The 16,220-nt window shown below is 35.2% G+C and overlaps 1 protein-coding gene across 2 annotated transcripts in view; it reads left to right on the forward strand.

The window, feature by feature from the left end:
- The window catches only part of SATB1 (SATB homeobox 1), a 1,007,816-nt gene that overhangs the window by 965,977 nt on the left and 25,619 nt on the right, over positions 1-16,220 (forward strand). For both annotated transcript variants that reach the window (XM_049766136.1, XM_049766137.1), the window contains exon 10: positions 8,180-8,335. In XM_049766136.1, coding sequence (XP_049622093.1) covers positions 8,180-8,335 — 156 coding nt within the window. The remainder of the gene's footprint in view (positions 1-8,179; positions 8,336-16,220) is intronic.

Below are 16,220 nucleotides of genomic sequence, written 5' to 3' on the forward strand. Positions count from 1 at the left end.
TTTTTGTAATCTTTAAGACACAAGCCACCAGTTGTTAACTTTGCTGTCTTTTAAAAAATCAAGTTAAGAAAATAATCTGTTATAATTACAGTAAGTTCTATTATATAAAAATTGAAAGTAGATTAGATTTGAAATCCACCAGCAAAAAAAATATATCTATCTATCTATCTAAGTATATATAGATATATATAGATATATATTTATGTTGTTTTGGGGTTACATCTGGCAGTGTTCAGGAGTTAATGCTGGCTCTGTGCTTAGAAATTACTCCTGGAAGGCTCAAGGGACCATATGGGATGCCAGGATTCAAACCACCGTCCTTCTGCATGCAAGGCAAATGCCCTACCTCCATGGTATCTCTCCGGCCCCATCCCACAAATTTATTTTTTCACACATTTCACTTGGGGTGTCAGAAGTTGTTAAAAATAAGGTGGGCTAATACTGAATAAAAGTCGAATGTTGAACATATGTTTAATTTTTATGTAAAATTACTTGACATGCTGAAATTTTGATTCTGATGATCAATAGTAAAAGAATAATTATCTCATTGCAAGTATTGAAGTATAGAAAACCTCATTCCTAAATTGGAAAATGCTGGATACCTCATAAATAAGGGATAGAATATTAAGATATATGTTCAGGTCTTAAAACTTTATGTTGTATAAAACGAATATATTTAGAATCATCACAAGAGTTTATATTCATCATTTTGCATAATGAAAATCAATTTTGTCTGGGAGCAGACCAAAGGAGTTATTATTGTGTTAATAAGTATGTTGTTTCTTTAACAAAATATAAAAGGACATCTACACCATTTATGAACACAATTATTGAATTTGATCTCTTAACTCTTCTATATAATATTTAAGAAAAATAATGAGGAACACATTATACTACATGTAAAACTTTTGTAGGAGTAATTAAAAAGTATTGTACTTTGAACTAGGTTTAACACTTAATTTGCAGAGTTTAGAGTTAAGATACATAGGTTCATTAACTTTGCCACTGTAGTTTATTACTAAAGGCCTTTGGGCAGAGAATTACTTTATCACTTAATCAAACAAAAGAATGACTTAGTTTAGACAAGTATATGAGTTTTTACTTTTTTAAAATCTTCAGATATTTGATGTGGTGGTTCCTTAATATAGCATTTTGTCCCCAATATCCTAATTTTAGGATTTAATGCATGTATTTATCCTAATATAATTCTAATATTCACTAAGTTTTTTCTTTAGCCAGCTAATATAATTTTTAAGTAATAATTCTTTTTTTTTTTTTTAGGAAGGAGAGAGAGGGAGGGAGAGAGGGGAGAGAAAGAGTAAAAGAGGAGAGAAAGAGGGAGGGAGAGGAAGAGGGACATAGGAAGTGATATTTCTTATGCTACTTGTTTTCAAGAGGAATTGAGACCAAGATCTTAGCCAGGATAGTCATCCAATAAAGAACATAAAAAGTATATAGATACTAAGTAAAATTTTTGAATGAAAAATTGATTTTATTCAATAATAATCATCTAATTAGAATGATATTTTGATATGTGCATAACACTTCCCTTCAGTAATATAAATATTTAAGGAATCTTATTTGCTTTTCTGAAAATCCTTTATGCATTTTCTCACTTATGTATGATGTGATCAATGAGTTAAATTTTCAGAATTTTTTTAAGCATGAAAAGTATTCTCAGTGTTAAATAAAAAAATTTCATAATAAAATAAATCTGTTCCAGAGAAGTTGAATTAGTACTTCCTGAAGCAGTTAAAAACTAATGCTAAAACTAGATCCAGTGCACTATATGTAAGGTTTTAATATGCTTATTAAAAATCATTAAAATAGAATAGGGGGAAAGGATAAAGCCACAAAGAATAGAAGCAGTTTGCAAAAGTTTTGTCTCTCTCTCTCTCTCTCTCTCTCTCTCTCTCTCTCTCTATATATATATATATATATATATATATATATATATATATATATATATATATATATATATATAAAATGTTGTGATGGGAATAAAACTGTGTAAAATAATCACATTTTATTTTTTTCCAAATGTAAATATTTGGAACTTTTTTTGTATGTGGGACAAGTCTTAAGCTATTATGGTTCTATACATTTGATAGTGCCTTTCTTGGAAAACTTGGACCAACCTCCGAAATCACTAGACCTCTTAGTGTTCAAGGAAAGAATGTCTTACTATAAACTTGAATTAGTAATTTGACTAAATTAGTAAAGTATAAACTTTGTCTTCTAATTGGGACAGTGAGCTCTGACCTGGACCTTTTTGATGAAAGCGTAAATCATGCTCTGATGTAAGAAATAAGAATGAGGGGCTAGAGCAGTGGTGCAAGTGGTGAGTTGTCTGCCTTGCCCACACTAGCCTAGGACTGACTGCGGTTCAATCCCTGGGTGTCCCATATGGTCCCCCAAGCCAGGAGCAATTTCTGAGTGCAGAGCCAGGAATAACCCCTGAGCATTGCTGAATTTGGCCTTAAAACAAAACAAAACCAAAAAGAAATAAGAATGACTTGTACCTGTTTTCTAAGCGTCTCATGTACCATTTTTATTGTTTTTTGATTCCTTATTCCTCATTGATTCCTTATACCAGCCTTTTCGTAAGAGGGTATAAAAAGAAGAAAACTAGTTCTATCTAAAATTTAGTCAATTTATTGCTCTTTTCCTTACTTCAAGCCTTCTCACAATACCAACAAACATTTTAGAAAAGAGGTGGGGACTTTATCTATTGGTCATCAGCCTAGGAGATTTTTGTTTTCCAAAATTAGGAAGAGGAGAAACACAGTTCTAATAGAACATAGGAGGGCTATAGTGATCGTATAATAAGTAGGGTGCTTGCCTTGCATGCAGCCCACCCTCATTCAATCCCCCAGCATCCCATTTAGTCCCCCAGCACATCAAGAGTAATTACTGAGGACAGAGCCAGTAATAACCCTGAGCACTGCAGGACATGACCAAAAGCAAGAAGCAAGCAAACAAAAGCAACAAAAATGCTTAATGGTTTAAATGTTTAACAGTTTTCACTTTGGAGGAATTTAGACATCTAAATGTTTTTTGAAATTGTAGAGAAAATAACCTTGTTTTGGATCATATAAAAATATCTGGTAGAGGTGCCAGAGAGATAGTACAGTGGGTAGGCATTTGCCTTGCTTTGTTGCTTTCCTGAGTTCTATTCCTGGCATCTTCGATGGTTCCCTGGTGTTGCCCCAAAAAACAGAAAAGAAAAAAATTCTGGGAGAATCTCATTCCTGTAAACTTCCTTCTCTTGAGATTTTCTTTTCTGAGCCAGAGAGATTGCAGGAGATAGTAGGGCAGGTAGGGCACTTGCCTTATAAGTAGTCAACCTCATTTTGGTCCCTACTATCACATATTGTCCTCTCTGCACTACCAGGAATATTCCTTGAGCAATGTAGGGTATGGTCCCAACTTCCCCCACAAAAAATTTTTTAACTGTTTTTAACTGTGTTTTTTTTTTTATCTGACTATTTGGAAAACTTTCCGGATGGATATAAAAAAAGAATCTTATTAACATCAATTAATGATTCATTTTGGGAAATTTTCTGTTCCAGAGAACAAATCAGTTTTTTTGTTTTGTTTTGTTTTGGTTTGTTTTGTTTTGGTTTGGTTTTTGGGTCACACCCGGCAGCTCAGGGGTTACTCCTGGCAGGCCCTGGGACCAAATGGGATGCCAGGATTTGAACCACCGTCCATCTGCATGCAGGCAAGGCAGTGCCCTACCTTCATGCTACTCTCTGGCCCCGAACAAGTCAGTTTTAAGTTAATTTTTGCTTTACGTTTTTCTAGTTCTACTTGTACATTTTAAATGTGTGACTTTTTGAAATCAAATGAACAATTTCTGTTCTTATAAGGACTATTTGAAAGCCTATAGTCATCAAGTTATAACATTTACTTGAATTGTGTTATGGTTTTATCTTTTACTTACTTTTTTTTTTTTTTTTTGGTTTGGGGGCCACATCTAGTGATGCTCAGGTGTTTTTATTCTTGTCTCTGCACTCAGGAATAAATCCTAGTGGTACTTAGGGGACCCTATAGGATACTAGGGATTGAACCCAGTCAGGTTGACTACATACAAAGCAAGACCATATCTATCTCTTTAGCCCCATCTTCTATATTTTTTATACATCTCTTCATGTAATTCTTTAGTTGGAGCAGTGTTATTTTATAGCAGTACTTTAGAAAAATGTATAAAATTTTAGAAGCAGTATATAATCTGAAAACTACACCCTTCTGTCATCTACAACAGTTTCTTCTATAATGAAACAAAAAGTAGAATGAGAAGAACTTAATACATGATAAACTTTTATATGTTCTAGATTCTTTGGCCAGCATTATTTTAACATATTATGTACATATGAAATGCTTCCCATTAATAATAATATTTTATAAGCTTAAGGACTTTATAAAATCCAAAGTTGGCCGGTAAATACTGTTCTTTCAATATGAAAATCATAAAAAGTGCTTATCTTTATTGTTGGAATGCTCACTGGATATTTTACTTGACACTTCTTTTTGTACTGTTGTGGTGTTTCACCCTCCTTTTCCCCTTTGTCTCTCAAACCTAGGATGAGAGTCTCCAGAAGGACTCTGCCCATTTTCAGTGTATTTGATTTTTTCCCCCAGTTTAGTACCTTTCTCTTCTTCAAACAAAACCACATAACTTGAACTATCTAGTCCCGCCTCTCAATTAGAGCAGGAAATAAGGGAGGTACCAAGACCAAACAGGTGTGGGACCTTTAAGTAGTAAGCTAGGCACAGAGGGGACCACTTATTCTAGCAGCCCCCGGGGATGAGGGAGGAGGATATGGGAGGTAGGACGTGAGTGGAGGTGGAGAGAAGACAATTTGGTGATGGGAACTCCCCTATTTTTATGTTAATATGTACCTAAAATATTATCGTCAATGATATGTAAGCCACTATAATTAAAATAAATATTATATTAAAAAATAAAATAAAATGCATATCAGAAAAAAGAAATAAACACAGTAAGTTTTGTAAAATTAATAATAAAGCTATTCCTTACTAAAAGGGCCCCCCATAACAGGTCCAGCATGTCTTAAAAAATGCAAATTTTTCCAAAATGAAGAAATTACATTTAACATCATGTTTTCAGTACAGTTCTGGGGTTCTAGGTGACTATTAGCTTCTGACAAACTTAAGTTCAGATCTCACCCAGTCTTGCTCTATGGACAAGAGCAGTGTTTATTTGACATAATCTCTGTCATTTAGGATTTATAAAATATAGAGAATTTGGTTATATGGTTTGATGAATTGGCAATGTTATGAGGTAGAATATTTCTGGAAAGTTTGTGTTCTTCTGCACAATTTTAATAAAATTAAAGACAGACCTTAAAGGGTTCACCCTCTACTCTCATTGGAAGATAAGTAGTAGAAACTCCAATTCTTAACTACTTCCCTGGCGCCCCGGTAATGATGGAGTAGTAACTCTACCTTGATAAAAGCTATTCAGAAAGCAACTGCTTTTATTTTACCTCCTGTGCTATTTGTGGAGAAGAGCTGAAGAGTAGTTTGTTTTGCCTGGAATGAACTACTTTATGAATTTTAATGTATGATATAATATTAAAAGCTAAACCAGGATTAAAGAAGATTTTTTTTGTACTAAGCTAAAATAGTACTTAGAAGAGTGAGGTATAAAAGATTTTTGTTTCCATTTTTACCTGGGGAAAAATTCAGCTTTCATATTTTTGAAAAGCTGTCCAAGTCAGTTCCCCTTAAGCAATAGCTTATGTTTAGGAAAAAATGTGAATCCAGAATTCTAGTAGCTTATCTATGGTAAGATGTATATCTGAGCCAACAGGATGATAAAGAAGAGCTTTTCTAAATACTTTTAAAATGAGTAATACAGACAGTTTATTTTTTTAAATCATTACTCTTTTTAATATTTGTGTTTTTTTCCACATTGTTAGAAGTGCTTTTAGGAAGTGGTTATTTGAAATTTGTTTAATGATTATAAACTGTTTTTGCTCAAGATGTAATAGCTTTCTTATTATTTTTTGTAAATCAAATCAAAGAAATTTTTGGAAACAAAATCAGGGTCAAAACAAATAACTAAAGCCCACCTCAAAAATAAATTCTTAAGTCTAATTTTTTTTTTCTAAAACAGTGAAAATTACTTTTGTAAGCATACTGAATACCAATTTTCCTAAGCCTACCCTCTTAACTTCTCATTGCTAAGGAGATTGCTCCCAAAAAAACTATTTCTATCAATGCAGTGGACTTGGTGCCCCCATTTCTATAACATTCAATTTTCAAGGCGATTGAAATGGCTTTCTTTGCCCTTTCATTTAAGCAGCTAGAAAAATAGGTATTAAAAGGGACCCCATGGGGTGATCAGATCTATCCTTCTGCCTCAAAGCAAGACCACCCCAGAGCAGAGTCATGAATCTCACCAAAGCAACTTTGTAGGCAATTTATGGTAATGCCTTAACTCTTCTGGCTCCTAAAGTGGTGTTTAGCAGATTATTGCTGCAAAGCCCTGTGCACATTCTTATCCTTCGTGGCCTCCAGTCGTTAAATACCTCCATGAATGCCCTTGCTAACTAGAGTCATAGAACTAGAAGGGGAAAAGTTAACCTACTCCTTGCCCTCCCTATTTTGTCAATAGTTTAGGAGTAGCATGTGGGGTCCCTCTTGCTAGTTGGCCTCCTGCTTCCTTTCTGTAGCCTCACTTCCAGCTTGTGATTTTACATTTCACAGAATTGTCCTCTCAGGTACTTAGAAAGAGTAGTGTTAAGGTAGTAGAATCTACCTGTGTCTTCAAGATAAGACAAGAGGTGAGTTATTTTGTTGGCTGGCTAGATGTTCAGAGGATTTTGTCAGCAGGTTTTAACACCTTTACTCCCCTTAAGTGCAGAGAATTTTTAGAATAACCTCTGCCCCACCTTTGATTCCAAAAGTTTGTTATCAAGGTGAAATAAAGCTGGATAAAATGACACAGTAAGATCAGAAGAGTATATCATTTAATGATAAAACAGCATTCATGTATCCTATGTACTTAATTCTCTTTCATTTTTAATGTGAAAAGTGGTTTATAATGGTAAATTTCTAAGGAACATAAGCCTGGGATCTATAAAGGCCTCTGAGAAAAAATGCTTTTCAGTGAATGATTTTGCTATGCAAAACATACTCTTTAGTTTGTGGTCATTTAATATTTGCATTTTTATAAGTTTCCCAGTATTAAAAAAATCCAAGGTTCATACTTAATATTAGGTTCATGATTACATCGTAATTTGGAGTTTTAAGAATAATAGCAATAAACTTCAAAGTTGAAATTTCATTTCCCCTAAAATTTTACAGCTTTTTTAATTTATATCTGCTTATCATTACTACCAGAGGTATAGATAGCAATTTTTCACTCAATATTATATATTTTTTAATATATTTGTGAAGTCCCTAGTGATCCATTTTGTGCAACGTACAGTAATGTTCTATTGAATATCATGAAGCATTTTCTTATGGTCTGGTTTCCCAAGTCAAAGGAGATAGTTATTATACAGGGGTGCCAGAAAAAGATGAAATAATTATACAGAACAGCTTGGACATGCACATGTAAAATGCAACCAGCCTTTATGATAATTAAGCAAGGTACTGTACCTGCTTCATGGATGGATAGAAGATTTAAATATGCAGCTCTGCAAATGGCTTTGTTATGGAAGATGTTTTAAATAGAAGAGGAAAAGGCATAAAAAGAGACTAAAATTAAAAAGGCCATCTATTAGTGATGCAATTGTCTATTAGGCACCGGGCATCCAGTGAAAATACAGCACTCTGCATTATGATTTTAATCATGAATTTCCTTTGTTCGAACTGCAGTGGAAGGTAATTGGAAAACAATTAGTTTAGGGTTTTCAAGTCTTTGAAACTATTTCGTTTTCCAGAAAACTTACTTTATGACATTATAATTCCTGGTTGTCAAATGGCAGTTGCTGTCATATTACAGATGCAATCACCTGTGTCAATGTGACTTACTTAACTTAAGCAATCTGATCTCGAGGCAATAACTAATGTTGAATGACTGCACTGTTGATCACCTTGATCATAAAAGGAGCAATGGTGCCCAGTTTGGATGCTGTGCCTGAGAAGCTTCAAAATAATTTGGCCCATGAAAAATGACAGTCATGTTCACGATGTTTTGTAGGTGAAAACAGCTACGATTGCCACTGAGAGAAATGGGAAACCAGAGAACAATACCATGAACATTAATGCTTCCATTTATGATGAGATTCAGCAGGAAATGAAGCGTGCTAAAGTGTCCCAAGCACTGTTTGCAAAGGTGGCAGCAACCAAAAGCCAGGTAAGCGCTTCTACTAGGCAGTGACAATTTTTCTGTACATTGCCTGTGAAGATTTTTTTTAAAAGGGATGTCTATTTTCAACATGAACTTGAGTCACTGAGAGTCATCCATCTCCAGGATGATCTATACAGTCTTGGGATGAATGAAATGTCCCAATTCAGGTAAAAAGCACTGAGTCACACCCACTCTACAGGCACCATATTTCGCACTAAATTCCTGAGTCAGTTAATAGGTGTTTTCAGTAGAATATCATAACAGATAAGAAGTTTCTCAATTTCATTAATTGTGCTAGAACAAATAAGGTAAATAACGACTGTTTTATTGTTATTTTAGATGATCTTGTTGTCCATCTTAAAGTACTATACTACAAACATTTAGTGTTCTGTCCAATTTTGGCTTCTCTGGCTATTAAGTGAACTTAAAAAAACAGACTGACACATAATATGTTTTGCACATTAATGATTTTAGTATACATAGATGTATAGATATGCTTGTAATATAATTTAGTGTTATTTAATTTGTATATAATTTTGTATGCTTTTATGTGTGTGTATATATGTGTGTGTCTGAATATACAAATGTACATGGACAGGTACAGAGATATAGTGATATATAATGTTTAATTAAGTTAAAAAATTACCCAAGTTCAGAAAGTTATAAATGAATAGAATAGAGTTGGAAAAGTTATAGCTCCTTGGATTATAAGATCTAAGTAGACCTTTGTAAATATAATTATTGGAGATAATTTATGCTCATCAGAAATAAGAGAACCTATTCATATAAAAAAGCTTCAATAATTTTTAGGGGTTCACACCCAGCCATACTGTCCTGGCTCTGTGCTCAGGGGTCATTCCTTCCAGTGCTTGGGGACAGTCTGGAAAGTCAGATCAAACCTAGGTTGACTGTGTGCAAGGCAAATTCCCTATTGGAGGGCCTGAGCATAGCACAGCAGGTAGGGTGTTTGCCTTGCACATGGGCAACTCAGGTTCGATCCATGGCATCCCATATGATGATCCCCCAGCCTGCCAAAAGGGATTTCTGAGTACAAGCTTGAGCAGCCCCTGAGCACTGCCGAATGTGGCCCCAAAGCCAAAAAGAGAAAAAAAAATGCCCCCAACAAGAGTGCTTTGTAAAGGAGCAAAATACTAAACTCTCACAAATGATTTGATAACACTATCAAAGTGAGTTTAATAAGCTATGAAGGGCTCAAGTGATTTTAAAATGACATTCAATACAAATATATTTTCATTATCATTGATGAACTCTCCTCTATAAAAGCATCCTGACTGCTGTCAACTTCTGGTAAAAGAAATAATAATGCAACCCTGAGAATATTTCTAATACAATACTTTTTAATTGGTGTTTCCTAAAATTTTCCTTTCTACACATTAAAAGTAGAAGTGGACAGTAGTTTTGCTCTAGAAAGAGTGGCTATTGCTTAAGTTAAAGGCTAGATGAAATACTTAAGGGGGATATCTTGGAAATGTTATATAAAAAAGATTAAACTCAAGCTGTGGACTGTAAAAATTATAGCTTTATAGGCCACATGCCTGCCTACCCTTCAATCACTGTCAAAGTGATAATTTCTACAATAATATGTTTCTTTTATTGTGAGATTCTAAACATCAAGTGCTGTTTAAACATTAAACTGAATTGTTTATGTTAGTGCTATACTCAGCATGTCATACATCAGGCCACCGTAATCTCTTATGGAATGTAAAATTCTGTCATGAATCATGGCTTGTATATCGGAAATTACTGTAATTTTGATTGGAAATTACAGGGCTCTTGAAATGTTTCTAATTATGATAGAATGTTAGAGCCGCTTCAAACCTGTGTGCTTCTTCAGATGCCTTCATTTACATGCCAAGACTATGCATTAAGGAGACATGTCCTGTTGTCACTTTACCCCTCACCCACCCACCCTGCACATTCTTGTTTGGGCTATTTTATCCAATTATGATGAAGATCTCATATCTAAAACATAAATTATCTAGTCCTTCTTTCTGATCTTAAATCTCTTCTGACCTGTCCAATTAAATTATAGCATACTTTAGATAGGTTGTCCACATCTCCAAGTAGGTAAAGAGAAGCTGGACTTACATATTTATGTGGGGGGTGATAAAGGTCAGCCTTTAGCCAAGCAAATAATAACTTGAAACTTTTTGCTATTATTAAGTTACTTGTCACTCTCATTTAAGCTAGTCTGATGTTCCCCAATTTCTCTCTGTTTGAGGTACTGTTTTGTTAGCTCTATGGTTTGTAACCACACTCTTCCTCTACTTTATTCTTTCCCTACCCCAACTCAGTAACTGATTTTAGAACTATATATGTGGTGGTTAGAATTGGTTGGTAAGATGTCAGGGCCGGGGAGATAGCATGGAGGTAAGACGTTTGCCTTTTTTTGTTTGCCTTTCATGCAGAAGGTCATCGGTTCGAATCCCGGCGTCCCATATGGTCCCCCGTGCCTGCCAGGAGCAATTTCTGAGCATGGAGCCAGGAGTAACTCCTGAGTACTGCCGGGTGTGACCCAAAAACCACAAAAAAAAAAAAAAAAAAGAATTGGTTGGTAAGATGTGAGTGATTTTCTAGGGAGATTTAAACCTTTTAGTCTCTGATACCCTGTTCTACCCAGTTCACCATTGGTTCTCTTTAATCATGTTGATTAGCAACATCTATGCAAGTATATTCTAAAACTTCCAAAGCTGTTACTTTATCCCCTCATTCCAGGTTCAGAGAAAATCCCAAGAGAACTAGAGTTGTTATTCAGTGATCAGGTCTGCATGTATGAGGCCTGGGTTGATCCTTGGGAGTGTTTTTGGGGGGTGGGGGAAAGAAAGAATTTTTTTTTGGTTTATTTTTAAAGGTCAGGTGGAATCTAAAAGACCAGTTCAGATTTTGAGGTCAAGCATGAGCCTTTGATGTTCATTTTCTCAGATAATCAAATTCATTGTGACTTTCTAGTAGAACATTATTGCATTTTTCTTTTAGTTGTTCTGTTTAGATGGTAGCACCTTCTCCTTATAAAAATATGTAGGATGATTGATGATTAAAAAAACAAGAGGCTAAAATGGTAGTACAGTTAGTGGCTAGGGTGATTGCTTTGCATGAGACTGAGCCAGGTGTGATACCTAGTATCCCAGAAAATCCTTCGAGCACCACCAGGAGTAATTTCTGAGTGCTGACCGGTTATAAACTCTGAGAATTGCCAGATATGGCCTGCAAACAAACAAACAAAAAACACACAGAGACCGGGAAGGCAGCCATTTTACTTAAGTTGTATTCTATTGACATGATTTTTATGAAGAAAACATAAAAATGAACCATAGGAGTAGGGATAAGGTTAAAAAACAAAAACCTAGTTTCTTTTAATCAAAATGCCCTTTTTTATGGTCAGATTTCTTAACATTGAACAGAATTATGTAGGAGCCCCTGCAATGAAATGTCTGTAAAGAAAGCTCCAGAAATACTTTTTTCTCAGTCTGTGGTTTTTGCTTGTATTTGTCTTTTTTGGGGTGTGTGTGTGTGTGTTTGTGTGTCTGCTGTAGCTGAGGCCCCCATCTTCTACAGTCTGGGTTGACTTGGCATTCATCTTTCTTGTGCTAGAACCCATTTTATTTATGCATACTTAGTATGCATAGGTATGTTTTTGTAACCCTATGAGTTCTAGCATTCCTCATTTCACACACGAGGGTTACTGGGTCACTTGAGTCATAATTAGTAAGTCAAACTCCAATATTCTCTTTGCTATTCCTGCTATTTTTCTTTTAATTTTTGGTTTTTGGGTCACACTAGTGGTGCTTAGGGCTTGCTTTTGGCTCTGTACTCAGGGATCATTCCTGAGTACTCTCAGGATCACTCAGCGATCGATTAGGAGACCAGATGGGGTGTCAGGAATCAAACCAGGATCAACTGTGCAAGACAAGCATCTTTACCTGTTATATAATGTCCCCAGCCCCTACTTTTTTAATATCTCTCTGGGTTCCAGCCCATATTGAAGTCATATATACCCTGCTATAAGAGAAAGTAACTAGGGGTATTAGAATAATTGATAGTGGGGCCGGGCGGTGGCGCAAGAGGTAAGGTGCCTGCCTTGCCTGCGCTAGCCTTGGACGGACCACAGTTCGATCCCCCGGCGTCCCATATGGTCCCCCAAGCCAGGAGCGACTTCTGAGCGCATAGCCAGGAGTAACCCCTGAGCGTCACTGGGTGTGGCCCAAAAACCAAAAAAAAAAAAAAAGAATAATTGATAGTGAATAAAGTGCAGGCTTTTCTTTATTGACATTTTCATCAAATACAGATTGCTACACCACATGCCTTCAGGATCTATGAGGGCTTTTGTTTGGTTGGTTGTTGTTTTATTTTGTTTTGTTTTGTTCCATGCCTGATGAAGGGCAGGCAGTGGGAATATAAATACAAGATAGAATATTAAAAGGATGCTATGAATTAGTTATATAAAAAAGTGAAATTAACTTGGAAGGCGGTCAAATGCTCTATTGTATGCAGAAGAATTGTACATTATATGACATTCTATGCAAATGGATAACATCTTATAATGTGCTAATCAGCAGAAGACTCAGACACCATATAGAATTATTTACTTATCCACTTGTGTATCTTAAAATACCTTTCATTTTAAAAGGTAGAGCTTTAGTCAGATACTCTGAATGGCAGGCAGCATAATTATTTTAAAGTTCCCATAGTACCAGAATGTTATGGAATCAGACACATGATATTTGTGCTATGCAGTGACTAATGCATGAAGCATCATCAATAAAAGAAACCAACTCTGTCAATTCCACCATTTCATATTTATTCTATTATCTCATCTCTTCGATGAGTAATAGAATTGAAATTGTTTTTAACGCTAATAGAAATGTCTGGATAAAATATGCAAGTGAAAACTAAAGGTAGGCTCCTTTTTGTGCTTCGGTAGGAAAGCAGGCTAATGCAAACTTTCAAAAGATGATATGCTTTACACATAATGTGAATAGCTACAAGCGAATACATTTTATGTTCTGATAGTCACATAAGCAGCAATTTTTCCAAGTGAATCATATTGGAATTTTATCAAGCACTTAGACTGATAACCTTTAAATAATTATGAGAACAGAATTTTCTAATTTTACTGTTTAAAAAAAATAGTTGATTTGGGTAATAATCATTATAGTATCAAGGTTCAGTTACTGTTCATTGGTTATAGTGTTTTCATATGGGAGACGAAAATGGAATTTTTTCCTTAATGGTGGCAGATGTTGGAGTCTAATTTTATTCCACGGCAAACCCCTTGAGAGCTCTGAGACTTAAGGTGTATGTCCAGCAAGGGGACATTAGCAGCTCTGTAGGCCTTGCCTTGAACATCTGATTATTACACTGATTTTCATGTTTGTAAAGGAGGAGTTTCCAGGTATAATAATGCAGCAGGAGTTAAGGACTTTTACAGAGCAGCATTGTATTGCTACTTGTATTTAGAAACTGATTTGCTTGATTAAACAGGATATTTTTCCAGGTAAAGTAACTAGATGATGAAAATTCTATTTGACTGAATATGCTTCCAGTATAATCTTTTGCCATCCTCTCCACCAGACCTATAGAGTTACAGGACTCTGACTGCTATGTCTTGAATGTTTTATAGGGACAGGTTTTTAATCCTTAAAATAAAGAATTTCTACCTCTGTGAAGATACTATGAACACTAAAAAAAAATTAAATAATTTAAAGCCTTTTGCTTTCTTCTGTCTTCTTTTCAGGCACTTTAGTCATAGAGATTAGAGACCTCTAGAATAATAGAGAGTGGACAGAAAAAAAGAAAAAAAAACATTAATGCATTTTGAGTTCATCTTTTTTTTCAAGTATCATTTTGAACTTTGGGTTTGGAAATTTGGGGGGGATTGATAATAATTCACAAAATGATATGGAGCTAGAAGTAGGGCAACATTAAAATTAAAGTATTTTGAAAACTTTTAGTCAAAATTTAGGATACTGATTTAAATACTGTTGATGATTGAGATTCATGCAAACCCCATTGCAATACCACACCACACACACAAAAACCAGTACCTCAACTTCTCCCCTCCCATTGCCATCATGGTAAGTTCAGTTCTATAGACCTAGGTCTGTTTAGAGGTTAAAATATAATTTTAAATGTTGGGAATCTGACTTTACAGTGATGGAATCCAAGGGAAGAATCAGAGCAATGATTACATTCTGTCTTCTAGTCCATTTGTGAGGCATCTTTATTTTGTTAAAATTAAATTATACTTCATAGAAACTACACTTGAAGCTCTGTGCTGATTCATTCTTTTAAAATGTTCATGTAGCAGACTTTGCCACAGCACAATTTTACCTGTGTAGCCATTTATTTAAGAGCCATAGGAGGCCCCTGCTGACTTGAAAATAACAGTTTCTGTTACTTCTGGTATCACGTTCTTTTTTGCCAGTGTAGGGAAGACCATTTGCCTTATGTGCTCTGAATCCATTCTCTTAGGTGAATAGAGTTTTCTTCAAGCCAAATCCTGCATTCTCCATTTTATTATTATTATTTTTTAATAGTGGGTAGATGAAATCCTGAGGATATATAGCTTAGATTTCTTGGTTGGCTTTCCTAAAAGGTCGGAGGGGGAAAGATAACATGGGGAAGTAAATGAGGATAAAGGTTGACAATCCAGAGTATAATTATTTTAGCAATCTGCTCATGTCTAGTTTAAAACACAGTATGGGAGACCCCTGTGTTTGATTGACTTGTGAGGCAAAAAGATGTGTGATTCTCTGGTCTCCTGTTTTTAATATGCTATCTTTAAAAAAAATCTCCTTTAGGAGATGGTGAGATAAGGGAAGTGGACAATTTGGGAAGGATTTGGTGCTAGAATGCTTTATGTTATTAATGGCAATAAATTTTTAATTAAAATTTTTTATTTAAACACTATGGTTTACAGAGTAGTTCATAATACAGTTATTAATGGCATTCAATATTCTGTCACCAATGTAACATTACCCTGGTCATCAGTTTCCCAACCTCCCCAAAGCCTGTCCCTTGCCAGGTAGGAATAATTTACTTAATATTTTGTGTATTACTACTGGGAAATCAGAATTAAAATTATGGGGGTGTCATACAGTCACTTAAGCAATCCACAAATTTGAGGATTTGTAGCACTAGGCTAATGAGTTTATATCCTGGCAGCTGTGGTTCATAGAGGCTCTCTGAAAGGCCCTAGTGTTAACAGCTGTGTGGCTGATACTTCCATGAGTTTATCTTGCTAGTGGGCCTCTCTTCTGAAAGTTTCATTAGTATATGGTGTTGGCCACTTATGCAGATGTTTTGTGGGTGTGACTGCCAAGAGTTTCTAGTAGTGCAGAGGTGTTGGGGGAGGAACCTTGGCTTGGCTCCACCACTTCCTGGATATGTCAGTCACAAAACCAGCATACCTGGAGTGTTTGGCAAGTAGGAGTCTCTACGGAGATGAGTGAAGTGGTGAAACTGGGCCATTGGTCTGACCCAGTTTTAGGGTGGACAGGTGGGGAGTAAGAGCCCTTTCCAGAGGGCTTCAGTGAGCTAGTCATGCTTATAATGTTTTGTGCCTAAAACCCTACCAGTAATAGTATTGTAAATCATGATGCCTAAAATAAAAACAATTTATCTCTTCACTAAATATTGGGAATCCAAATGGATATTGTTTTCCAAAATGCAGGCCCATTTTTATATTTGTAACGAATTGTCTAAATAGGGTTATTGATATTATATTTAGATATCCCATACTCTAACAATTAAAAATAATTTACTTTAAAAAGCATGTATCAATCACATAGTTGATCATAATATATTTCTTTCAAGGTGAGAGGGAAATGATTTTAAAGAAAAAGAAAAAAAGAAGTAGAGTACAGAGCAA

Source organism: Suncus etruscus, chromosome 20 (assembly GCF_024139225.1).
Source record: "Suncus etruscus isolate mSunEtr1 chromosome 20, mSunEtr1.pri.cur, whole genome shotgun sequence".
NCBI classification, from domain to species: domain Eukaryota; kingdom Metazoa; phylum Chordata; class Mammalia; order Eulipotyphla; family Soricidae; genus Suncus; species Suncus etruscus.